The 27,756-nt window shown below is 41.4% G+C and overlaps 1 protein-coding gene across 1 annotated transcript in view; it reads left to right on the top strand.

Moving 5' to 3' along the window:
- Positions 1–22,519, top strand: part of WNT7A (Wnt family member 7A) — a 35,839-nt gene extending 13,320 nt beyond the window's left edge. The window contains exons 3-4 of the mRNA XM_009636622.2: positions 547–818; positions 22,040–22,519. Coding sequence (XP_009634917.1) covers positions 547–818; positions 22,040–22,519 — 752 coding nt within the window. The remainder of the gene's footprint in view (positions 1–546; positions 819–22,039) is intronic.
- The last annotated feature ends 5,237 nt before the right edge of the window (positions 22,520–27,756 follow it).

The following is a 27,756-nucleotide window of genomic DNA, read 5'->3' as shown; positions in this document are numbered from 1 at the left end:
CCGGCCCTGCCCCCTGCCAGTGGCTTCCGTCACGCAGCTCCTCCTGCCCAGGGCTGTGTGGCTGGAGCACAGACAGGCCCGCCTTTTAGGGAAACCTTGCTGATCCTGAGAAAACCCATCTCCTCTCCTCTCCTCTCCCCTCCCCTCCCCTTCCCTCCCCTCCTCTCCCCTCCCCTCTTTTTCCTTCTCTTATCTTTTTTTTCTTTTCTCTTCTCTTCTTTTCAAGCTAGAGCATTTGCAACCCCACCCTTTTGCTATGAAAAGTTAGTTTGACTACTTCTAATACCATCTGGAAATATATATATATATATATGAAGTTGCCTAAATAATACTTTAACTCCTACTGCCTTATGGAGAGCTATCATTTTAGACAGTGAACATCCACAAAAATCAATGCTTAGAAGAGTAGCGACCTGCTTATGCCTGCAGATTTACAGCACTTCTAATAATAGCCTTCTCATGTTTGTGCTGCAGGAACTTGCCTATCTTTTTCTAACTCATGTCACCATGTTATGTCATGCATTTACAGCACTGTTTCAATTTCAGGTAGCAGAGAAGCAGCATTCACATATGCCATCATTGCTGCTGGAGTAGCACATGCAATCACGGCTGCCTGTACACAGGGCAACCTGAGTGACTGTGGTTGTGACAAAGAAAAGCAAGGACAGTACCATAAAGAGGAAGGATGGAAATGGGGAGGCTGCTCTGCTGACATCAGATACGGAATAGGATTTGCCAAAGTGTTTGTGGATGCCCGGGAGATTAAGCAAAATGCAAGGACGCTCATGAACCTGCACAACAATGAGGCCGGGCGGAAGGTAAGTGCTTCTGCTTTCCCCCAGCCACAGCCATCTCTGGCCTGGGATTGGAGATGGGGTTTGACCTTGTACAGGGCATGAGAACTGCAGTGCGCTCTAACGCTAACCTCATTTTACAGTAGACAAGTAGGAAAGTTATACAAGCTTGTTGTACCATCTGTCCATCAAATACGTGTCTAAATGTTACTATTTACAGTGGTAAAAAGAAAAAAAGCAAACAAACATTTTATCTGGAAAGTCAAATGGTACTAGTGATAAAAAGCTTGCCTGCTACTGTGGGATTCTCGTCAGGTTCAGACATGAACTTCTCACTCATTTGAAAAGGGATTGTTTTCAACCCAACTGTTTAAACCTTGCTCTTTGTGTGAGGACTACCTCTACAGCAAAAAGAACACCGACTCACTGTTACACCCTTGGATTTGGTTTATCGTTTTGCCCAGCAACATTCCTACCTTGGGACTGGGTAGATGAAAGCAGATACTGCAGAACCAGCACTTGGGAGGACAGGAATTCAGCAGCTTCCAACATGCGTGTTTCCTGGGGAACCTGGGCACCGACTGCCCTGGCTTTGCTGCCTTTGCCGTTTGCTGCACTCGGCCAGTTTTCTGATTGCCCATGGCAGCCGTTGCAGATGCAAGACCACTGTATGACCTCTGCCCCCCAGATCCCTGCAGGTCAGGCATTGCCCAGCAGGCCTCAGAACCATCTCAGGGGTGGAGGGGCTTGGACTTACACCAACTTAGAATAGCCAAAGGATGCCTGCGTGCTCCTCGTATGGGCGTGCGCAGGTACAGTCCAGTGCTGCTTTCCATACGGGGGTTACCGTTTTGCTGATCACATCTTAAAGAACAAACGTAAATCCTCTTGCTTTCTTAGCTCTCTATTTTACCTTCTTCACTGTTTGCGCTCCTGTGCATTCGTACTGATTTTAGCATTATGTTAGGGTGACTTAGAAGCAAATGGGAGAAGGAAGTTAAGAACAGTAGTTAGTTTGTTGTGGTAATTACCTGTAGGCTCTGAGACATCTCCACTTATGCTGGAGCCAAGCAGATGGCATTGAAGAAAAGCCGTTTCCACCCCAAACAAAAGTCTAGCTTTTCTTTTATTTAATGCTACTGTAGTAGTTTTATAGGTCAGACTGTGGTTTTTACTCTGCCTAGTATCCCAAATGCCCATGTCTGGCTCTCTAATGCAAACATGGTACTTCAAAACACTAGCAAAATTAACACTGAATTCTGAGAATAACTCAAGGACTGACCATTAATATTTACTAATCAAATGATCTGAGATTCAGTATCTTTAGTACTTGCCTTCTTGTAGCACGAAGGCGCATACTGAAAAGCCTGGTAAAACACCAAGGCCTACAGTCTGCTCTGCTACACAAGCACAAAGCCACTGAAAAAAAAAGTAGCAGAGGAGTTTCACTTTTGTGGGAAAGCTGCTTCACTGACAGGTCTTTGATAGCTGTGATAGATTTCCAAGAAATTACACACCAGCCTATAGAGGACTGCAAATACAGACAGTATTGGTTACTGTCTTAGAAAATCGTTTCAATTACAAAGCTCAAAGACATAGGCAGAAAAAAAAGTTGCATTTCTCAGGTCTGTTATCCCCCAGGTATGGACTTGAGGTAGACAAGGAGGGATGCTAGTCCTGGAGCTGGCCCATGGGAAGACAAAAACACTCAGCCGCCTCCCCTTGAGGAGATGAGCTCCTCGTGTTTCTCACCTATACGTGAACAATTTGCTGTCCTAAAAGATTATGCCTGGAAGATTCAGCTCTATGCATTGTTATCTGGGAGAACAGTGGTGTGTCCTATCTCTGGCCATCTGCCATTTCTCCAGCAGGCTCAGGAACTGTTCTGATCTGGAGATATTTCTACGCTTCTTCCTGCATCCCTTACAGAGCAAAATTACTGATCTTTGTTCAAACAAATCTCCATCTGAAATCTTCAGGGGAAAGAAAGAGTAACATGACTGAGAAGAGGCGTGTTACTCCACCATCCTCTAGAGAATGAATAAATTATGTTTTTGCTAGAGACATTTCTTTCAGGCTTTGCTCTTGTATGAAAGATCAAGGTCTTTAAAGACAATTGGCAGAGGGAGGCCATTATGGGTATTTGGCAAGCTAGGCCGCTCACCGCCTAACCCTTCCACAACAAAAACTGTCTTGTTTTGCGGTGGTACTCTCGCTGTTGGAGCAATATGGATCTTATCAGCCTCCACACAATCTATTCTTGGTGGCTTTCCTCTGGGCTACAAATTGTCTAGTTTTACTCACCCATGGCTAGGCTTTTGATGATATTTATGCACCTAGGAGACAGACTGATACCTACTGGGCTTCCAAAAATAAACTAGATGTTAAATTCTTGTTGATTTGTTACCTTTACTGGTAGGTACTGCTAGGCTGTTCAAAAGTCTGTTCTCTCTATTTCTCTGGTCTTGCAATGCAAAACTGCAGTGTGTTGCATCCCACTCCCCAGGGCACTCACGAACGACCTGTGAAAAGGTCCTTCTTTAGGACGGCACCAGCTGATGGGGATTCAGGATGTGCTCTAGTGCATTATACATACATTATTATATAGTTGTCTTCTTCAGAATTGCTAGTAAATTAATCCGTTCCATCTTGTTGAGCAAGAGATGACAGACCTTACACTGCAGCAGGCAGGCCTGCTGGGCTCACCAAGGAAACGGTGTAAGTAGGACTGCATGGTATAAACCAGCAGAGGACCACCAGGAAAAGCCTGATCCAGATTTTTTGGAGATCTCATTTCAAGACTTTCCACCATGATAGTCTTGTTTTACCTAGGCAGATGTCTCTCTGTTACCTGCGTTATCAATAACAGCCTCTGAACGTATGCATACATGGCACTGGCAGGGCAATAGTATGAGCATCTGTCAGCTCTTTCTAGAAGCAAATAAAAATTGACTGTGTCAAATGCAGATGATTTTAGAGGTCATAGGTGGAGAACATCGATGCTGCTATTTCCTTTCCTGAACAGTCTTGCTAGTGCAATGCTTGAAAAATATTCCTGTGCACATCCATGATGCAGCGCATCCCCCCTGAGATCAGCGCGGGTGGAATGTCGCCAGTTCCAGCTGCTCCCACGCTGCAAACTAATGGCAGCAATGCCAACGGTTCCTGCAGAACGAGCACCCGTGATGCCTCCACGGCGGGGTGCAGTGAGTTACTGTTAAAGGACAGGGCTCTAAACTCTCTGTTTCCCTCTCCATCTCAGCGACAAACCACCAGGGCTCAGTTCTGTAGCACATAAGCACAACTTCAAAGTTCCCAGGCGACTTGGAGGGGAAGGGGCAGAGTTCAAAGCAGGGGTTGCATACACCCTAGAAAACTGCCCCCAAGCAGCCTGAGAAGCCTCACATCATTTGTCAAACCTGCTGGAGAGCAGCTATTTCTGACCTCCAGAAACGGAGTTTAGGGTGTCTTTCCTCTTTGAATTAGTATTTCCTGAAATGCTGATTCACTGCAGGAAGAAGCAAACAGTACAGGGAGAACAGGAGGAGAATTCATAACAGCTGGGTCAGAAAAGCGAGATAAAGCTCAAATTAATTTAAAGGCATAATCCTGATTTGCCCTGCAAACTTCTGTGAGAGGTGTTATGATTGCAAGACTGAATTGTCTGTTAGCAAATTTGTCTTCTCGAGTACAAAGTTAATTAAAGTACTCCAAGTAACACAATAACATACGTCTGAGAGATATTTGTGCTCCAGGAAATAAAAACATTATTCTCCAAGTTACCCTGCTAAAAAATAGCAAAGTAGGTACTGAAAAGTTCTGCACATTTTGGCTGTAAACTTTTCATTTTGACAGCATGGCAAGGTACATGACCAGATTGCTCTCTTCTCTCTTTTTCTCTGTGACATTGAAATTCCACGAATGGCATCTTGCATCAGCGTTACATCACATTAAGTATAATGCAATATTATGAGTCATTGTTATAAATCATGGGCTGCATTAGAAGGCTTTTGCAATTCAAGAGCACATCAAGGTGGATTTTTATTCAGCAGTTCTCTTTGGAGGCATACCTAGGCACGCTAACTTTGCAGTGCATCTTCATCCTCTGAATCAGTAGCATTTCAGTTTTCCCTTTCAGCTCCCAGGCTCACAGGAGAAGGGCAGTACATGCCCAACTGCGCTGCTGCAAATATCAAGCAAAGTTATGAGAAACCAGAAGGTGTTTCTGAAGTGGATCACACAATGATCGTAATAGACCAAAGTGTTTAGTATTTTATACTTTAGGGAAAACTGTAATAATGTTGAATTAAAACACCAGCGTTTGGAAAGCATGGAGTTCAGGAGTTGTCCTACACTATTCTGTAAAGCCTATGCTTACGACATTCACCCCCTTTACTTGCTAGCATCTCCAACCTCAGGAGGAGATTGCTGCCGTATAAATTTCCTGAACTTCTTCCAGTTCTTGCATAGTGTGCAATCACCACACTGCTGCAAGAATTTAACTGTCCTCTAGAGGAGACAGCTATTTCTGCTTCATTCAAGAGACCTTTTACTTCAACCAGCCTATTAGCCTGACTACAACCAGCCGCACAGAACACAAGCTCTTGCAGATGAACCGCTTGAAAGGTGGTAAGCATCTCGCTTGTTGTTAGCAAAGAGACAAGCCTAATAAAAGAGGCTGCCAAACAATTTAACATCTAGAATTTTTCTGAATATAAGCATGAAATTCTGGAGATTTAATAGTTCTGCCTGAACTAAGCCTTAAAGCACATGGAAACATGGCACTATTGCTGCTTGCAGCCATGGCTCAGTCCAGCTGCCTGCAGTGGAGAGGGAATGCAGCTTGGGGGCTTGCAGCCCTGCTGGAGCGGCCCTGTCTGAGGAAGACCACAACCTTCCAGGGCACCCCAGAAGTCCAGTGACTCCCAGTAGGAGCTCTGTTTCCAGAAGACGATCAGGGATGCGTACTGCCTGGCAAGAGCAGTGCTAGCAGGGTACATACAGTCAGCGTGCCAGGAGGATGCAGGGCCCACAGTGGAGCCAAAAGATTCCTTCCCGCATGGATGTACCAGCTGTAATCTGGCCCTAAACAATCTCTGCACACAGTGCAACTGGCTAATTGTAAGCAAACCCGTGTACTTCTGTATTCAGCTGTCTCTCAGCTCCATCCGAAAGAATGTCTCTAATGGCAGACGCACACTAGAATAAAGCTCCTGTGTCTGGAGCTGCTGAAAATTACCATAGACTCCAGAGAGTCTAGGAGACCAGCTCCAAGCAGAACAGAACTGGGTGAGGCTGCCCTGATACTCCTGGCACAAGCAATCAAGTGATATTGTAGTATCAGCAGCACAGCCACATGTTTCTTGGAGTTCACAATTTAACAGTGCCCTTGCAATTGCACTTAACATTTTCCAAGAGTTTTTCACTTTTTTTTTTTTTTTTGGCATGGGCACAGAAATGCTCCTGATATTTGTATTCAGAAGCTTCTAGTTCTTAATGTTAGGGATATTCCTTAAATACAAAGCTGATTAATTATTTTCCGTTCTACTGGTAGATACTAACTACTTGTGAAATGATTGCGGCTGTGGTACACTGCTGATTTAGAGTGGCTTGAAGTTGGAAAGCATTTTTCAGGAGTAACTTTCCAATTCAGTTACAAGTTCCTTTGAAGGATCCTGGAGAGAGAAGCATACCCAGGACTTGTTGGGATGCTCACTTGCTCCAGAGCTTGTTCATTTACATCCATCTTCCCTTACTCCTCCCTCACTTGGACCCCCATCATCAACAGATGTATTGAGCACGTAAGAGGGCCCTTTCCGAGGTTTCTTGCCTCGCTGATAAGAGACCAATGGGTCCATTCCCGTAGGAAGGTGGGGAGCTCGGTCTGTTGGCAAGTAGGTCCCCCTTGTTGATAGTGGCAGTAGCGATTCTGACTGACTTCAACTGCAGCTATTTAGACCCCTGACAGATGAGGTTGGTAGACACGTTAACACAGAGCCTGGCAGGGGAGAAGGGGGCAGAGCAGCGGCACAACTGTAAGGGAGATAGCCAGGCCTAAACCACTGTGCAAACAATCTTCAGCCAAAGCAACAGACAGCGCTTCCACTCACAAAGCAATAGGGGTCTTAACAAATCAAAAATATGGCTCCACTGCTACAATATCACATAACATCTAGAAAATCTGGTGTTAGGTGCACCAAATATGCCTACTGTATGTCCTGGTAGCTGGCTTGCTCAATTAAGCTGTACAATAGTTTGCCTAGATTAAACAGGGCAGACGGAGAAGGTTTAGAAGGTTTATACAAGTGGCTTGTGCCTCACTGTGACCAGAAGGAATATGTAAAAACCACTACCGACAAATCTCACTGATGTGGTTGTAAGGTACAGGCAAAGAGAAGGAGTGTCCACTCGCAGACCTGGGTCCAGTTACAGCATGTTATCCAAGGTAAATCCAGTCCTGCCCCATCCTGCAGATCCTGGGCTTTGCAGCCCTCCTGCCCACAGCACCTTGCTTCTCTCCGAGCACTCCAGCCCCAAGGCCTGGCACCGCAGCTGTAGTGCGGTGCAATTAGAAAAGGAGCATTAGATGCAACAAAGTCTGTCCCGGCAACTTTGTCACCACAGGTTTGTTGGGGGGGCAGCAGGATTTCCAGAAAAGCCAAGTGCTGAATTTGGCTCAGTCCAGCTCACTGGGTGGGAAAACTCCCACTGAGTTTGGTGGGACCACAGGACAGAGCTGAGTGCTTTCAAAAACCCCATCCCTACTGAGTGTTTACACTGCAAAACAGGACTCTGCTGGGCAATTTCCTAGCTGTGTAAAAAAACATACATCCTTGTGCACTCTTACAGTATTTTGTTTGTATTTGAAAGGATCAAAGTTCTATTTTATGGCTTTCCTATTTTTTTTTAGATAATAGTCTTAAAACAAGTCCAAACTTGACAGACAAGCTCTGCATCTTCTCAACAGCCCAGAGTAAAGATAAAGGGAACATTACTATTAGTCTAAATTACGAGAGGGAATTGGACTGCACAGGAACTGTAATCCGCAAGAATGAATTTTTATTCCACTTGTCCTCCACTTTCAGCTAATCAGAAATTGTGATACATGGTCCTACTTGTATTTTGGCTTTCAACTCCCTCCTATATCTTACACAGTTGAAAACTGAATTCCTGATTTACGCTGAAGATTAGGGAATGATAAATGCTATTGCTTACCTGCAGTCGCAATTCTAGAGGATTCTGGCATTAGGAGCAAAACATGGATTCCATGTATATGATTACTAGAGCTGACAATCTGTCATGCTGCTGACAAAGATAGCTGAGACTGAGGGCCAGGGTCTGTTAATAAATAACAAAAATCTCAAATTCCAAATTTAATATCATGCACCTTTTATGACTGAAATAATCAGATGCTTGCTATGATGATTAATTTGCGCAGCAAAGCCATTGGCTGGGTCACATGGTTTTGGACATATTCTAATTTAATTCAGTCCTTCTCTTTTGGAGTTAGCAACATTTCGCATGGGGCACACACTGTCATTCAATACTCAGAGGGGAACATCAGGCAGACAAAAATAGCTGCTGAACATATTCTTCAGTTCTCCCACTGGTTTCAGCACCTCTGGATGGGACCCTTGGTAGAGTCTTCAGCGTCTCTCATGTTGCAGAACAAAAGCCCTCATTTCTAACCATACATTACCAATTTGAAACAAATGCAGCCGTCACAACACATAAGCACTTCAAAGCTATGTTTGGGTATCGTAAAACTTATGCTGATCATGTAATAAATGTCGTAAGAAAGAGAAAACATAGCACTATTAACCTTAACTCCGACCTATGAACATGGCTGTTTTGCCTTCTATTATTTCTATTAACCTGTGATTTTTATGTTTTATTGAGAAATTTTTGAGCTTCATGCCTAAATTTAGGCCTAAGTTGTTGCAAATTTTTCAGAAATAGCTGATGAGCACAGTTCTGCTTCTCCTATATTCCCCAGATGACATTCGTCAAACTTCAAATTTAGGTTTCCAAACCTAGGACTCTTTTACTTGCATAAAACCAGACATTTCCGACTCCATGTTCTAGCAGTTTTAGCAAAACCCAACAGGTGACAGGTATTGGTTGTGTTACCAGAAAACTAATGGTTAGGCCAGGCTGAGAATGTTTTTAATACACAAACAGGCCGTGGTTATAACTACACACAAAGCTTACACTGACTTATGCTGGAAGTCTTGCACTGTGCAGGCTCATTCATGCACCTCTGATGAAGTATACCCACCCGTTATGTGACTCCAGGTTTGCCTGGTTGACTCTCTGCTACCTTGCTGTGTCAACAGGGACAGAAACAGGAATCTTCTGCAGTTACAACCCAGACCTCTAGAGCCTGAAATGCAAGTACCTCCAGGAACATTTCCAAGACCTTTGGAATGATGAGTCAGGAACATGAACTCAGTTACTTGGGCTAAGCAGAGATGCTCGGAACAATAAATAACAGGGGTTTTGCTAAAGATGAAAGTTAACCCAAGGTTTGGTTCAAATGCTTTATCAGACCCTTGGTGGCAGAAAACTCTGAAGTCATGAAGCCCTGAACGCTCACCAGAAGCAGTAATTGCTAGAATTTGCTGTACAAATGGAACAGACTTTTGCTTTAATGGAAAGAATTTCCAGGTATTTTGAAGTAAACAATTAAAAAATCGATTAAATGAAGGACAACCTTTCAGTCCAAGGACAAAAACAAGGCCTGTTTTGGTACTGGAAGAATGCAGAATGTATCTATTAAAGGAGAAGGGCTTCAGATAATTGCAGAGAGGATGCTTGGCTCTGCATGCCCAATTAATGCCAAAAGGCACTAGTATTAATTTCCATTACAACTGGTTATTGAAATGACCCTGCGCTTTCTGGTACTTAAAAAAGAGCTCCACCTAATGGACTACATTTGGTGCCCTGGGACAGACGGAAGGGAAGTGTCAGTATTCGCCGACTCTGAGTCAGACCCAAGCCACCGTCTATTGCTAGCTCTCTTGGTAGTGTCAGCTGGTGGCCCACACTAAGGAAACTAGTCTTGCTGTAAGCATACCAGATCTTTTACTAAATATAAGACCACACACAATTATGAGTACAACCATGTATTCTCTTACAGGGCTATTCCCACATGAGATTTTAACTGAGTCATAGTACATACTGTTATCTTTGAGTACAGAAATCTTGCAGTCATAAAACAATTAACTATTGAGATGGCACAATAGTTGGCATGTAAATAAAGAAGTTCAATAAGGAGTCAAGAATACGTGTCCAAAAGGCTTGGATTAAGACCCTGGTTAAAAAAGAAAAGCTCCAAGAAATGTAAACAGTGGAGACAAAACATAGAATCATAGAATCCTGGGTTGGAAGGGACCTCAAGGATCATCTGGTCCAACATTTCTAGGCAAGAGCAGAGTCTAGACAAGATGGCCCAGCACCCTGTCCATCTGAGTCTTTAAAGTGTCCAACGTGGCGGAGTCAACCACTCCCCTGGGGAGATGCTCTCTTGCAAAAGCATGTCTTGTAGGCAATGGCAAACTCTTTGTGAACTGCCCAGGTGCTAACAACACAAGCATTCACACTGCCACTTGGAGTATTTATAGGATCTGTATCCTCCCTGTGGTCTTCTCTTTCACCGAAGGTTCCTCAAAATGTCTACCCTTTGTCACATTTTCTATGCTAAAACAATAATTCTATTGAACAGAATTATACGTTATATTAAGGTTACTCTTAAAGAGAGATTTATAAAGTTAATATCTGATTAATACATTAAATGTGTGCTGTAGACATGCATGGTTTCTTTTATTTTTGGATTTATGTACTGGTGAAACTGATGCTTAAAAGCTATTGTTACGGGCATCCCGTGACCTTTTGAACTAAAGACTGAGAGCAATAGCTTAGCCCTTCATTAAAAACATCAGTCTTGATATCAATACTCATTTAGATATGGCTTATAAAGAGATTTTAATGGTACAGTTGGATGGTGCTACTTAATTCATCTCTAAATAGTACACAGGTAGATCTATTAACAAAGAGCAACAGCTATATCTGGTCTGGAGGGTGACTGGACTGAGGGGAATTGCACACATCAATACGGTGCACCTTAAAGGTGAATTACTGTTAATACATGATTGCTCACCTGTGAGACAAAAGTTTCAACTATTGCCTAAAATACCTGTTAGAATGAAAAGGAGAAAATCTAATAAGCCAGGTAAGCAAGACAGAAAGCCAAAGAGGTTTGCTCAGACTGCAACAGGCATCATGCATAAAATTAGGAAATTCCACTTTCTTCTGTATAGGAGGAAATTTTCATTGACAACAGGCCAGAAGATCCTTGTTAAAATTCTTGGCCTGGATACGGGCATGCTGATCTTGGCAGCTGCTACGCTACAGAGATAGGCTCTGCTGGTAGGATCTTATCTCTGATAAGTGGAAGCTATTTGAAAATATGGAAGTGTGGATCTATTGTCCCAGCTGCAACTGGAGGGGGAAAACTACATATAAAACTTAATTTGAAAGTCAACTTTGTGGAATAATTATTCTCACAAGAATATTACAATTAACACCAAAATTATGTTACTTCATGATAATGTGAATATTTTGAATTATAAACACAAAGTGTGTGGAAATATGTTCACAAAACATGACGTGTTATTCTGATCAAGTTGCTGCCTTATGATAACTGAAATAATTGCATGCTGATTAGCTGAAGGAGTAATGGGAAGCTTCTCTCAAAATGACAAGAGTAGCTGTCACTTTCCTGAGCTGCTGTCGCTTGATGTGCCAGCACGGAGATGTTCCACCTGGGACACAACCATCCTTGGTAGTGGGTGTGAAGCCTCTGCCACAGGCTAGGCCATGCTATCTCTGCAAAATAGCATGACTGAAGGGAATGGAAGTGAGTTTGAGATAGCTCAGGTGTACTTTCCTGCAGAATAAATGGTAGGTAGGCAATGGGTACACATCCAGTGTCATTTACCAAGTTGTGAGAAGTATCTTAGGTATTAGGACTGAAGCTTAAAGATGTCTCTCTGTGAATCAGACATGAAGATACCTGGTGCTTCTTTCTAGACCAAAGGAGTTAATGAAGAAGTTAAGCTAAGAAACACTGAATTTTTATAAAGATGGTACTGAAAACTTGATACTTTGACGTACTGAAAACGGTACTTTGAAATCACCTGAAAAGCTTGGTAGAAAGGAAAAACATCTTTTGTTTACTAAAACTGCTAGCTTGGAGAACTAAAATTTATGTAGGTTTTTCAGCATGAGAAATATGCCTTGCATGGTATCACTTGCCAAGTACCTAAGGGTTAACTCTCACAGTTTGGTATGCAACTAAATGAACCTATAATTAACTGTGTGTGGCTATTGGTTAAAAATGTTTGGAAGCAATGCGAAGTGATATTATTTTGCAACTAGTACTCCTGCCAGTACCTGGCTTTATTAGTTTAGCACAAGAGGTGTTTTCTGATGAGTTGTCTGGAACAAGTAAGACCGTTCTTTTGGTTTCTATCACTCTTTGGAAGCTTTTCTCTTGACAGCTTAAGCATTTGTCAAAATGCTCTACCTGGTTGCTCCCAATTCTTTACTATACAATGCCAGCACCACTTCATTTGAGTGCTTCACTACCAGTGGGGAATGTTACACAGAAGATGAAGTTTACTGGGAATGAGTCAAGCCTGTACCATTCGTCTCTCTGTGTACATTAGCTGTGATGAGGATGAATTCTGGTTGTGTCATTTCCTGTTTTCCCTACTTTTTTTTACGTGAAGAATGACTCAGACTCTATGACATAGCCCAAAGTGTCGGGCAGCAATGACATGCCTGCCTGAATAACCCCCAAGACTTTAACTCATTGTGTTGCCAAGCTGAGGAGCAAGTTTTAGTTCATCTTACCTGGGAGTACTTCAATTTCTTCAGAAATAGCATGCTAAAATATCAACTATGAGTACAGTTACTTTCTTTCTCTCTTTTTTAAAAAAAAACCAACCTACTCCACCCTACATTTTAATGACAACTTGATGCATTGACATTTAGAAGCCTGGAGTATGGATGAAGATCCCTGTCCCAGGATCAAAGCTAAAACCAGACACAGTGGACATAGGATGCTAGAAGAGGTCCAGGTTGGCAGACATCACTCAGTTTCATTGACCTCATTACTCTGATCCATACATTGACTGCAGGACTGAGCTCCTAGACTGAACTGGGGATTAGGGAAAATGACATTTTTAACAATGGATGTTTGTCACCTTTTAAAGACATGGCGAAACATCGCAGAGATCACTATTTTAGAGAGGCCTGTTTTGGAAGTATCAGTATTTTGGAGTGATTTTCAATTTGTGACCAGAACATAAGGAAGGTAGATGTGATCTAAGAAGAAATGTTGGGTTGGTACCACGTCCAAATCCTGAAAAACTGCTGTCTCATTTCCTTTGTAAATTGTCTTAATGTCAGTGAACACCACGTTGTTTCTTTGCTTTCAGAACTCCTTGATCATCATCTTTTATTCACTTCTGGCATGAACATGCTATTCAGTATCTTTTTGGAGAGGAAGATATGCACTGTAGAAAACTTATGTAGTGATAGGAAGGTAAAGTAGATAATATAACCAATAACTCTACCTGTAATTCTATAACACCATCCCCCTTCCCACTCTATTTTAGCTTCATTGTACAAAGTGCCCAGGTAGGCCAGACAGCAAGACTATTCAGTATTTCACAAGCTAAAATCCATCACATCCACAGTGTCAGTTTTGCTTGGACAGCAGCAAAAAACAATCCTAGATAAATTTTCCCTTAATCTCACAATCCCATTTCAGTAAGGGGCTAGGAAATCGCACTTTCACTTAAATAAATACAGAATATTAAATAACATGTTGACTGGCCCTACGACAATTCAGCTGTATTCCAATGAGAGTGGGTGAAAGCACAGTAAAAGAACTACGTTTTTTTTTCAGAACTGTTTTTTCCAAGCTCTTTTTCATGACTGATCTTTAAACTTCCTACATGATGACACTTGGCACTGCATTCATCCAGTCTAATCTAGGTGATAATGGGTCTCCCAAGGGTTTTTTTTTTTAAACAAGTAGTTTATCAAACACATTGACAGTTATGTTTTCAAATTATTTCTGTTAAAATATTTGCTGTGCTTTTAAATAGAAAAATCCATGAAACCAAGATGCAAGTCAGAGTGGTCTTGCAGATGGATGTGCCAAGAAGCTGTCACAGCAGTGACCCCTCAATGATCTGTCAAGTCAACTTTCAGTTGCCAAGCTTTTGTCATTCACAATTCAGAAAACAAAAAATCCCATGCCAGGACCCTCCATCTCACAGCCAATTTGCCAACAGACAGTAGGAACGCATGACTTGCAGTCTATTTCTGGATATAAAACTTACCTAAGCATTAGTCTGGTAATCCGTAGTTGAAAAAAACCTTTTAAAACAGGACCTCCTGCCAATGGGAGGAAGGGTGGGTAAGAAGGTTTTGTATTTAATATTACACAGAAAACTTTGTCACCAACCACATCCCCTAAGAGTATGCGAAACTCAACCTGAAGCTCACAGTTCCAGCTCGTGAATTAATGGTTTCAATTTACATTTTGATGACCAGAGAGAGAGAGAGACAAGGGTACAGGTACTTTCCCTCTGGGGAACACTGGAATGTGTTCACGAGAGACGTAAAAAGGCAAGAATTCCCACAGACCAGCTTGGAGCTGTTATCAGATATTATGGAAAAGGGAGGGGGTGAGGGAGAGGAGAATACCTGGCATGAGACCGCTCCAAGGAGGGACTGCCTGACGTGGCACTGTGGATTTCTGCATGTATCATTCCTCTCAAATCCGTATCAGATTTTGCTGAGCTATTAACCTCAGGTGTTACCACATCACGGCCACTATCTTTGCAAGCAGTATCTTGATGAAGATAGATAAATAAAAACGTAAGAATCTTATTTGACTTTCACAAGCTATGATTAGATTTGCAGAGTTGTCAGAGAAAAATATTGAGGAATGAGCAAGCTAGATACAGACTCTGAGCCACATACGTGGAATCCGCTTTCATAGCTACTTTTGCAAAACTGAGAGGGTTTTGGCAGAAATTTATCCTAGGAGCAGTCACAGTGGGGTATAAGGGGTTCTCCTAGAAGGACTCCTCATTGACAGAAAGATGAAGTATTATGATGCCTTGTTTTATGTCACATAGCAGTTCCTATGGTTTGAAAAAAGGCGAGGGCCATGCCTTATGATTTTGTTTGAGAAGAGCAGTATTAGGTGGTGTGAGAATCTGTCTCATTAAATCTCTTTTTTTAAAAACAGTGATGTCCTTTTTATCCTATCCAACTATTCTTCAAAAATAACCACTATGAAAGCATCCCATAACATTTGTTTTCTCTTCTGTTCCCAGAAGTGGTGATAAATTGATTTACTATACAGCAAGCCATGAAGGTTATCAGAAGTGGAAGAAAAATATGTAGGAGAAAATATTTTTTGCTGCATTCCTCTCAGCTTTTACCGGCCTTGCTCTCAGACTTCTGTGTTCATTTGCTGTCCTGCACAATAGAAGAACATCTCATCCGGTTTGCGTGCGCGGACAACAGTGCATGAGTACTGTGACCATACCAAAAGATTAACTAATATTTTTTTCTTTACTCATTTGATATATTGCGGAAATAGAAGCTGCATTTAGAAAAGAATTGCTGCATATGGTGAATTTTTTTTTTTTTTCAAGCTGAAGTAAAGGCCAGCTAATACTCCAGGGCAAAAAGTATAAAAAATAATTATGAAACTCTATAAAGCGCATGTAAGAAATGTAAGGAACCTCCTGCTTTGTGGCAGCATAAAGAAAAGACAGAAATAGTACACAAGAGGATAAACTTAATAGTATACAAAAAGGATAAACTTATGAGACCGTGAAATTTCTGAAGTCTTCATTTTTAAGGGTATCATGAGTTAGAATCTGGAAAAGCATTTCTTTAAAATAGGATAGCCATTACCGAAGGTAGATGGTGGCATTGGGAAATACCACCCATCCACAATGCTTCTGGCATTATGTCGTTCATCAGCATTCTCTTGGCTGTCTTTGTAATTAGTCCTCAGACCAGCATCTTGCCTGATCTTTAGATGTCTGTTCTGAGGGAAGGCAGTGCTGATTTGATTGATGGTGGTCACATGCTGTAGTGATTTCCCAACCATTTTTTATTTGAAACAAAAAATTCCTTGTAATGAAAAAAATAGTTCAACCTGCCAGGGGTAGTTGTATTTCCGGATAGTCATGGCTCACAGCGTTCAGTCTGTCGAATTTGTTTGATACCAACTTCAGATATTATTCTTTTGCACAGATTTACTAATTGAAAACATGAGAAAATATCTTTTGGCTGTGCTTAAATAAGGTCTTCCTAATATGTTCAACTGAACTATGAAAGACAGTCTGGAATGAATCAGTCTTAATATGGGACACAAGCAGTTCCAAACTCATCCACAGTTACTTTGCCATAGGATATCAATGTAAAATATGTTATGTTTCTACAGAACACATTTTACAACAGCTCTATTAATATAGTTAGTGAACATCCACTGATGGGAAATAATCTTTCCTGTTTAAATATGCCTTTCCTAACTTTAAACTTGCATTTGGGTACTTTTTAATTATGCCGTTTCTCACATTTCTTAAAGATTTCATAGGGTTTGTCTTTACCAGTAGTGTTTCTTCTTTTATGCTCTCTCATGTTCATTTTTGTCTCTGATGTTAAGACAGTCCTACAAGTTACTTAAACAGCAGCATCCTTTTGAGATTACTGTCACAGCTGAATGAAACAAGTGGCAGAGGCATTCCCTAGTCATTTTAATTAGATGTAGTCTTTCTACTGCTTGTCAGATCAATCTTACATATACATCCACTGCCCTTTTCAAAGGCTCATCTCACCCTAGACCTCACTGCCAGTTGCTCTAGTTATGATTTGGTTCTCAAATAAGTTAATTTGTTGAATGACTAAATACAACATGGCTTTATTGTATTAGCTTAAACCAATATTTTTACTCAATGAATCCTTCTTCAAAACCAAAAAACATATCTCTAACCTCACTCCTGATGTTTGAGGGGTTTTGTCTTACAGCTACAACTCTGAAAGTAATATAAATTGTAAGTCCTCCTCTGCCACAAGCTGAAAGCAGCAGGTTTGCATCTGTCTGTTGGCCTCTCCTGCCCACAGAACTGTCGTGACCACTCTCCAAGCCCTCCTGTATTCTTCTCTGGAGTGAAAAATTCACTCTTGTTTTGCCAATAGTTGTGTTTTCTTTGACCTATAGTAAAAGTATGTATGCAGGTATTTCCTGACCCAGGTGTACTGATGTCAGACAAAATTAGGAAAGATTATGGCCTTGGTGGGATAGGAATCAGTGTTGCTGTCTCACTAATTACTTCAGCTTCACATGTAGACTGGAGTCTGAGTTATTCCTGATGAAGCAGTGAAGGGTCCCTGGCCTTGGGCACTACGGTACTGGCAGTGTATTGACTGTGAGGCAGGATAAAGTTTCTATGGGAAATCCTGTTGGTGAAGGAGAATGCACTGGAGGTGTGATGATCCACTGTATTTCACTCTGTGAGTCCTTCAGGACGGCTTTGGCATTGATCACTTTAGCGTTCTGGTGACCAAACCCAGAGCTGTGCAGTACCTGATCTCATATGAATGGGCACATGGGGTCCCAGCCTGCCCTGGCAGATGTGTTTGGAAAGTCTTTAGAGGCTGGAAACCCAGGGAGGCACAGACCACTGACTAACTCAGGTAACAGAGACACTCAGCTGAGAAAACCCCCTGCAGGCAGATGACCAGGGGTTTTGAGCACACCAGCCACATAACAACCTTTTCGCTGGCCCAGACTTGTGCACCCACAGCACCCGTCCCACCACCCAGAGCCCAGCCACCCCAGCCATCACTTTCTGCTGGTTTCGCTGGAAACCAGAACCGTGGGCTCAGCCAGCGCCCAGCCAGGGTACCATTACCAGACACCCTTGCTCATGGCTGCCCACTGCAGGGCCACAGTGCTGGTACCAGCCCCTGCAGCTCCAGGGCTGCGGGCTTCTCCAGTGCTACAGTTTGCCACCCTCACATGACGCACCCTACCCATTCTCTGCAAAACTAAAGGCAAAGAAAAAATATGTTAAGTTCCTAATGGCAGTGCCCAAAGGTACTATATCTGAAGATAAGATCAATAGAGAGAGCCAGCACAAGTTTTCTTCACACAAACTATTTCCCAGAGGCTAATGGCAAGGGGGAGAGAGAGGGAAACAAGTACTGACAGTTTACTGTAGGAGCTCAAAGAAAAAGTGGACAAAGCTAAAAGAACTCCAGCTCTTTGTTTGCATTTAATCCAGTTCAGAGCATTCACTGGTGCATACAGATTTACTTTCCATGGCTGACAGAGCTGGATATGGTCATTTGGTAAGAAACAGAGGATCTAGGATTTGAATTTTGTGCCCTTCGGGCTCTTACATTTTAGGAAAAGTTGGTCCATAACATATATAAAGTTTTAATCTAATGTAACAAGTGTGAGCTGCTGCCTAATACCTTCAAAGAAACAAATCCTCATCTTGAAAGGTGATGAATGCTTTCTGTTTTTAACTCAGACCAAGTTTTTAAGGAGTAGAGAGCTTCTTTTGGCTCACAGAAACCAAGGGAAAGACTGAGGACTCCTGTCCTTACTCAGACTATCCCCTATTTTATTTTCTTCCTTCTCTTGTCAACTCTGGACTTGAATTTATAAAGGCACTGATTTATCAGAGGCTACTAGAATAATGTAACGGTATTAAAATATCACCGTCTGCATATTTTAATGCAAAACAAGTAGTCCAATCACCTGATATCACAGTACAATAAAATTATCAAATCACTATTGCAGAATTTTGCTTTTGCTGAGGACAGGCAGTTCAAATTACATGTAGCCTATTTTCTAAAGGCTATAGAGTCAATTCATCTCTGGCTGAATTTGCAAAACACCGCACTGAAAGACAGCACCAGCGAGGAGGATATGTATACAAGAACAGAACCAACAAAAGGATTTGTGAGCGAAAGGTAGAATGACTGAGTTGGAAAAGGCAGAACTGGAAGGGAAAGCTCAATTGCAGAGTTCAGTGGGCCCAAATTAGGCAGAGGTGTTTGAGCAATTTTAGCACAGTGTATTGGAAATGCACCCCCAACAAGTGTGAAAAGGGAGGGTTAGTCAGTAAATCTTAGGAAGTTCTACCTACAAAAAAAATGAGAACAGAAAATGTGGTACAGTTTCAAAAGACAAAATGCTCATCCCTCTGCCCCCTCCCCCCCCAGGTCATCGATGAAAGACCCCAAGTACTTGGGCTCGATTAATATTGCTCAAACTTCTCATGTTCAGACAAACCCAGACCTTTTTATGCCAACCACTCGTGCCCAGCCTTAGCCGAGACCAAAAAAGCAGGAGCTCATTCTAGTTGGCATCATGTCACCTGGAGCAGGAGACCAACACGTGACGTGAGGCCGCCCGGTTGCTGAACTGCTCCAGCTGCTTGCTCAGCTCTTTGCAGCGGAGCTACTCATTCTCTCTGAGATTGCTGGCTGTAGATGGGATGTTAATGAAATAAACCAAAAGGCGATTTAAGCTATTTAACTACACTTCAGGACAAAAGCCCTACCTGGATAGATGACACTAAGCCATGATGTATTTTATATTAATATTTCAAGTCAATTTGGCGGATCCTGACGGCAGGTGATTTAGAAATACTTTGTTGCAAATTTGAACATCGTACCAGGATATAAGGCCAGCCACTTGAACAAGAGCAGTGATTGAATTAGGGCTGAGAAATGTATCCCTGGCTAGTTTCAAATTAAAAAAAGAGAGCTTTTAAAAAGGTACAAATAAGGCTAAAAGAATTTATGTTATTTTTCCGGTTTCTGTGCTATAACTCCTTTTCTGTCTCCTCATCTATCTTCTAAGTGTACTACCTTATGAATGGGTGAGCAATAAAAGAAGTATGCAGTGGCTGAGAGAGAAACTCAAGATAACAAGATAATGCAAAACGTAAGCCAAAGCTTGGGCAGAACTGCAAGTTAAGATGTAGATCTGAACATAAAAGTTTTTCACATCTGAGTTTTAGGGCAGTCATGAAAAGCTAATTTAAAAACAGTAAGCACAAAATGTGACCTAACATATGCAAAGTTCACATCTGTCAAAATCTTGGACCTATACTTTCTAGGGGTTTTAATCCAGTCTTCAGACCACACGTGCTGGCACTTCAGTCATAGACTAAAATAAAAATAAGGTTATTTTAATGCTTTTGAAATCCCAATCTTCATTGAAAAGGGGCAGAAGAAGAACAAGGAGTACAGAAGCAGCTACAAACTATCCTAAGGTTAGGCAATATTAATTACTGTGCCTAGGTGACCTGGGAACAGCCTCAGGACCAGAAGGTATGAGAAGAATAAGCTACTACACGCAGTCTTTAAATTACTTGTTTTCAGGCTGCCAAGAACAGGACTGAGCTATGTTCGCCAGTGTTAGTGCACTACTTACTATCTGCAGGCTGCCCAACTCATGACGTGCTCTCTCTCCTTGCCACCCCCAGTTTATGCTGAGATTTCAGCCTTGAAATCCCAGCACTCATGTCCAGCCTTCAGGCTGGACTTTGTTCCTTCAGTGCAGGCCGCCATTCTCTGCAGCAGCCAGTGGAAAGTTTTCCAAACGCCCAAAACTGAAGTGGGGGATATAGCAAAGGGTTAATTCAAATTTCCATATCACTGACCTCCCTCCAGCCTTCCAGGCTGCCTAGGTTTGGAGATGTACAGGTCAGCTGGGGATTCTCAAGGAAAAATTATGTGGCAGCTCCCTGAACCCAGATAATGCCTCTGGCTGGGCTTTCCACTGCTGGTATCTGCCAGGTTAGGCAGAATTTAATCATCAAAATTATTACATTTTCCTTCAAGCAAAGACCAGTGGGAATTTAATTTCTGGAATTAGGTGTGTTTTCTAGCATTAACCCAATGTAGCTGCTAAGTGAGGTCAGTTGTAGGGCTCAGGACAGACACCAGGGCTGAGCTGGTCTCCAGTTTTATTTGGCAAAGACTGGGTCGGTAAACAAACAGCAAGAGGGAGGAGAGACGAGGATTAAGTTTCAAGGGATGTGAAGGTTGAAGGGTAGATGAAGCTTGTTATCTTCAAAAGGAAAGTAGTGACAACTCAGGCATAAGCGTAAGAGACCCCTACAAAGAAGAGAACATGGGACAGGGTAGAGCAAGCCCTGATGTTCATGTGTTTGAAACACTTACAGTATTAAGGAGGTAGAAAATTTTTAACAAGAATTGATGACAAAACATGACATTAATTCCTCATCTTTACCCTTTATGCTCTAAGATAGACCTAGTTTTCCTGGAAAGTAGCTGGGGCATTTTGTATGCTCCATTATCCACGTGAGAGGAGACACAGCACTTTCAAATCCTCCAGAAAGCGCAAAGAACTTAAGACTATGGGTACATCAAAATAATACTTAGAGTTCCAAATTGGAGCGTTAATTTGCAACATGTGGAACAGATGATGCCTGTATGAATAAATGATCATCTGCTCTACACTGTTGATTAATGAGACCAACAGGAGGTTAAGCATTGATAGAGTTTATCGGCTTGTTCACATCTTGCACCAGCTTACATCACTTTCAGGTGCAAGAACTGAAATGCAGTTTATTTTTGAACCTCTGTTTACAAAAATCAAGTTCCAGCACCTATTGTTGAACTCCAAAGCATCCTGCATGTGGCATTTCCTGTAAAGTCATGGTTTTCTGCTGGTTCCTAATTTCACTGCCATATGCCAAAAATTGCAGCAACAGACAAATCTGAAGCACTGTATATTCATATTGCAAATTAATGCGAAGAAAAGCTGTGGTTGAGGAGGGTACCATTTCACCTTTGGTCTATGGGCTGTGAAATTAGGCAAAGTTATCTTCTCTGCTTAACTTGAAGTGCAAATGGGGAATCAGCTTTGCAGGCAGGGCTCCGCTGATGCTGGTGAGCACTTTCCTACCTGGGACAGCAGTCACCAGGCAAGTGCAAAACCCACAGCTTTGGTGGGAACCTGGCCTGTGTCTGGTGGCAACTCATGCTGGAGAGCAAACCCATCCATGACAGTTATTCAAAATGCATCAAATAACCCTGTTATTTTGAAGAGACTCTAGCTTGTGTTAACGCATCATTCTTTGTTCTTCCAAATACAGATTCTGGAAGAAAACATGAAGTTAGAGTGCAAGTGCCATGGGGTCTCAGGATCCTGTACCACTAAAACATGCTGGACAACTCTGCCTAAATTCCGGGAGCTGGGCTACATCCTTAAGGACAAATACAACGAAGCTGTTCAAGTCGAACCGGTGAGGGCAAGTCGTAACAAGCGTCCAACCTTCCTCAAAATAAAGAAGCCACTTTCCTATCGCAAACCCATGGATACAGATTTAGTGTACATAGAAAAATCTCCCAATTATTGTGAAGAAGACCCCGTCACTGGCAGCGTGGGAACACAGGGAAGGATGTGCAACAAGACGGCCCAGCAGTCCAACGGCTGTGACTTGATGTGCTGTGGTCGAGGTTACAATACACACCAGTACTCAAGAGTGTGGCAGTGCAACTGCAAATTTCATTGGTGCTGCTATGTTAAATGCAACACATGCAGTGAAAGAACAGAAGTATATACCTGTAAGTGAGTCTGTGGCCGGGCAGGCTGACATGTCCCTGGCCACAAATACATTTGCACATGCACTCAACGTCCCTACGCAAGACTGTAGGAAAGACCTGCTCTCCTAGAAGAAATGCTGATGAATGGAGCCCTCTCTTTTCCTCTCAACATTGTGTTGCTTACGTGGATACACATTTCAGACTCTTAGGGACACAAGCAGTTCCAAACTCATCCACAGTTACTTTGCCATAGGATAGGAGCCACCTGACACACAGACAGAAAAAGATCATCTCAGTTAATCTGCACCTCTAAAGCAAGAAGCATTGACTGCCTTGGGAAGAGACACCAGTCAGAGGACAATCTCTGAGCATGGCAACTAACTCTTGGTTTGGAAAAAAGATGGTCAAAAACTTCAATATTTAAGGAGCAGGGATGGGTAGGGGAGAAATCCTCAATCGAGGGCTTTGCACAGGATGGGATGGACAGTGCCCCATCGTGACTTGCCTGTGAGAGTGTGTGGATGATTTAGGCTTTGACACTTGTGAAAAGCTTCTGCTGGTCTTGCCCATCTTTCCACTTTGTATCATTTGCTACAGCAAGTAGAATGTTGAAGTTTTCTGTAGAGACTGCTTTATCTGCCTATTTTGTGTGTGTGTGTGTGCACTGCAGATTTTAGCACAGGAATTTGGGACACTTGGGCATAATAATAGCAATATTTAACAATTTATTCAGATAAAACTAATATTAATTTATTTAATTAAAAAGAACTCTACCAACATTGTCTGAACTATTCTGCAGTTAAAGTAGATAGCTGGCTTTCTTTGTGGAATAATTTTGTAGAAACAACAAGGAAAAACTGGAGTTGTATATATTATTCTTAACTAGGATATTTCCATTAGTTGGACTTGCAGGATATGTTCTACAGTACTAGATGTTTAACTACAAAAGCTAGCATCTTTATATATATGTATATACACCAACACACACTGTTTTGGGTTTGGTTTTGGTTGTTTTGTTTTGTTTTGTTTTTTCCTGTTTGCTGCTAGTTGTCTGGAACAAAAGTCAAGCGGTAGGGGCTACAAATCTTTACCAGTTGTGTTGTTTTTTTTTTTCTTCAATTAAAAAAAGAAGCATTAATAAAATCCTGTTTGAAATATGCCTAAAAATAGGAAAATCCAGACAAATTTCCATCTTTTGGAAAAATCAACCATAGGATAAGAGAGTATATTTTGTAAGAGACTATTTTTATATAAATATTTTATTTATACTATGTCTGCTTGTTCAACCTGTACTTTTTCTCAAAACAGGCATACAATTTGTAATTCTTAGGCTATTTAACAGAGAAAGGGTGATTATTTTGCGGACACAACAGCAGCAAGCTGGATACATTCAGTTGCAGTTGGTGGATGTGGCAGAAAGCAGGATGAACTTTCTTCCCGGATGTGTGTACAAACTGGCTCTCTTCCTACAAGTTCAATTTGCAGAACATGCAAAACAAGAACAGGGTATGTAGCATCAATTTTGTCACATGGCTTGAATTCGTGATTGGTATTAACTGGATGCTCATTTATCCCATTCAAGAAAAAAAAATCCGAATTAGCTTCCCACATGCGTCAGTCATTAAACTGTGGCATTATGACTAGCAAATGTGCTGTGTGTGCTGTCAGTTAAACCTCTATATTGTGTTACTGTCAAATTTGATTTTAATCAGTGGAAGACTGTAGACTATAACTGTAAAAACTCGCATGACACACATCGTCTGATTCTCATGGATAGGATACAAAGCTTACTTTTTGTCCAACTCTTTTTGGCATTTCCATTATCCTTTCCCCCAAAAAGGCCAGAGCTCAAAAATCCAGAAAAACATCTACGCAAATTTAAAGACTACTCACTTGTTTTTGGGAGCCCAGGTAAACCATTTTGTGTTCCCTTTACAGTATTTCCTTTTTATCACTGCTAATTTCTTCAGATATTTGAGTGGTAAATGTTTCTCTGTTTTTAGAATTGTTCTGTTCCTCCTGCTTGACTCATTTGTGACTGATAAAAAAAAAAATCTAATTTTAATGCTGCTTGTCATTGGGTAAGAAACGTGGCCCAACGCTATCAATGATATTGCATGTTCTGTCTGGGACAGACCAGGTTCTTCCCTACTTCCAGACTACAGGATCTCACACCTTTAATGTGGCTGAGAGGGGCATCGGTAAAGGGAGCAAACCACCACACACCGTGTGGCCCATTCCACTGTCTCCTGTTGATAACAGCAAGCGTTACGAGGCATAGATAATACAGATACATCTTGTGTCCATTGATCTGAGACAAAACGGTGAAAACAGAGAAAGTTTTCTGACATGGTAAAGGGAAGCATCCTAAAAGATGTTGCAAAGTTTCACTATAACGACGTAACCTTTAAGAACTCGTCGGAATGTGGCATGGTGGGTTTTTTTTTAACTCACTTCTTGTATATACGTTCTTTATGGAAGAACACAAGGCCATGCAGTACCTGATCCTAGCAATGTATAATTAGGATTAAATATACCATTTATTTGCAGACCTGCCACTTAACACAAAATAGAGTTTTTATGCAATTCAGACACCAGCATGGGATATCAAAGTAAAATTATTAACATATTTCCTTTCAAACTTATGACTTGTCAATATAAAAGCATTTTTGGGGGATAATAGAGTCACTGCTTTTAGTTCTTCTAAATTCCACACATCAAGAATTGATAAGACATGAAATGCAATGAAGTACATGCAGTATGAATGTTAATTACAACACTCTATTATGGTTAAATAATCCAGAGCTAACATTTAATTTTGGAATCTCTGCCTCCCCCCACCCCTCCCTCCTTCCAGTTCATATTGGTTTTTTACTTAGGGGATACCATATCATAGTCAAAAGTGTGTTTTCTTCACTGATTAGAGTTATTTTACAAATTATGACTTTTGCAGCATGTTTTTACCATAGAAAAGTAATCTGTAAACTCCTGCTTCCTGTATATTTCCGTATGCAGTAATGTGCAATGTACAGCTAGCAGATTAATTATTGAAGGACAAATATCTTTAAACAGTTTTACTCACAATAATAAAGAACTGGATGCACAATGAAATGAATTTGGTACACATTTTCCCTATATTTTACAATATTGCTGGTGATCAGTGCATTAATAAGGAAAATGTTGATTTATTTGATAACTGGAATATCAGTTTGGGAACTAGGAGTTAAAGAGCAAGGAAAACCAACCACTGCATTCAAGTAGAAAATATCTGGAAATTTGGCTGTGAGGAGAGGAGAAATCCGGCCCATCAGAATCTGCCGTGAGTCTGGAGTTAATTGGTTGTTCTCTAAATGGGCTTGAATGGCATGAAGAATAAACACGAGAAGGAGAAGGATTTACGATTTTGTAGATATTCCTCCTCTCAACAACAGCTTGTTCTTTGTCCTCAGGGACAGAAGAGCTCTGTTTTTACTGGGTGAAGAACCACACAATAGGAGTGAAGTGCACACAACAGCAGAACAATACCGCTCTCAAAAGCAAATACATCTTTTCATGTCTACTATCCAAGGGAAGTGCTGGATTGCTGTCCACATTAATAACCTAGCTGAGGCTTTTAAAGAAAACATACGTTTAAGAAGCGGGAAGAGTAAGAGGAGTAGAAAGCATAAGAGAATGAGCATAATTGCAATTTGGGAAGCGGTTATTCATGAAATCTCACTTTCTCATTTGATAGCGGAGCCCTGATTCATGGAAATGAAGCAGTTCTGCTTTGAGATTCCTAAGAAAGTTCTAAGGATTTTTACCTATCAGCCTTTTCAAAAGGACAACCAACTTGAATATGGTTAGCTTGAATACTCAAAGAACCCACATAAAACATGAATCAGTCAATGATTAAGTTTCTCTGCCATGTATGCACAAACCTAATGGAGATATGTCTTTCAATAGTGATAATTAAACTGAAAACATCCTTAAAACATACTCTTAATTGGCTCATTGGTAAAGGTACTGTAAGGGTACACAGTTACTTAGAAAAGTAAAATAATGGACATCTACCATATTACACAAGGCTCTTAATGGACTATCTTGTGGATTACAAAACTTGTTTTTAACTGGTCACACTTAAAAATCAATTTGTTGAATACAGAAACATCACAGACTGCAGTCAGGGCACACATATTCAAATGAAGATTCAGCTTAAGTATTTCTGACAACTTTTTAACGTTTATCATTGTAATAGATATCAGGAAATATGCACTGTGAACGTCCAAAATGAGTGTATTTACCAATGCAGTCCCCTGCCCCCAACTTGTAACCCCAAGAAGTCAACTGAAGAAGCAGCTCTCCAACTCTGCTGGTGGTGGAAGGGCTGAACTGCAGACTCAATGACTGATGTGCCTAGACAGGGCTGGCCAGATCTGACTGATACTGCTGTTGTCAACAGGGGTACAGTCCGAGTCGGGCTTGAATGTTCCAGAACTGTCTAAAATTGAACGAAGTACAGGTATTTTATCACACAGCAGAGCTTCAGATGATGAAGCTCGTTTAGATTTCAGAGCATCCTCCCTTAATTCATGGTTATCTCAGATAGTTGTCACCATGGCAAGTGACCTAATTTGCTAACCCAATTCATGTTCTTCTGGTCAAAGGCATACCAATAATTCCTCAAAGGTGGGCATTTTAATATTGAACAAAAATTAATGGAAACCTTCCTCTGGAAACAAATAATTGATAACATATGATTAAGTCAAAATGATGAAGAGATGTACTTGGATCTAAAGGATTACGGGTGTTTGAAGAAGGTTACCAGAACTTTGATTCTCTTGTCCAGAGGTGTTGCTCTAAAACCCTAAAGGCTTCTTTTGATGCTTTGGAGTTTTATGAAATTACTGATCTTTCCATTTTGTTGTTATTACATATTCATGGATTCATCTATAGCACATGTCATGCAATTTGCAATTGGGAGGTCAGAACCAAGTCCTAGAGAAATCTCACTTCTAAGTGTCGCACAGTATGTGCACTACTGGTGCTCCCAGGTTCATACCATTCCTTACCTTGATCTTGTGTTTTTGTTAGCAAAGTCAGGACATCACACTTGTTAGGAAAAATGTCTGCTTTATAAAGAGGTTCGATATCTCGGGGAGATGATGAGGTTATATTTACCTTAGAGAAACATTCCCAGGATTGTGTGCACACAAAACCCCCCAGAATTAGGTAAAGGGGACGGTATCAAAATTGCACCGCTTACCTGTGATAACACATAAACAAG

Source organism: Egretta garzetta, unplaced genomic scaffold, assembly GCF_000687185.1.
Source record: "Egretta garzetta isolate BGI_Z169 unplaced genomic scaffold, ASM68718v1 scaffold553, whole genome shotgun sequence".
Lineage (NCBI taxonomy): Eukaryota > Metazoa > Chordata > Aves > Pelecaniformes > Ardeidae > Egretta > Egretta garzetta.
The sequence above is the reverse complement of the archived record's forward strand: the minus strand, read 5'-3'. Positions and strand labels throughout refer to the sequence as shown.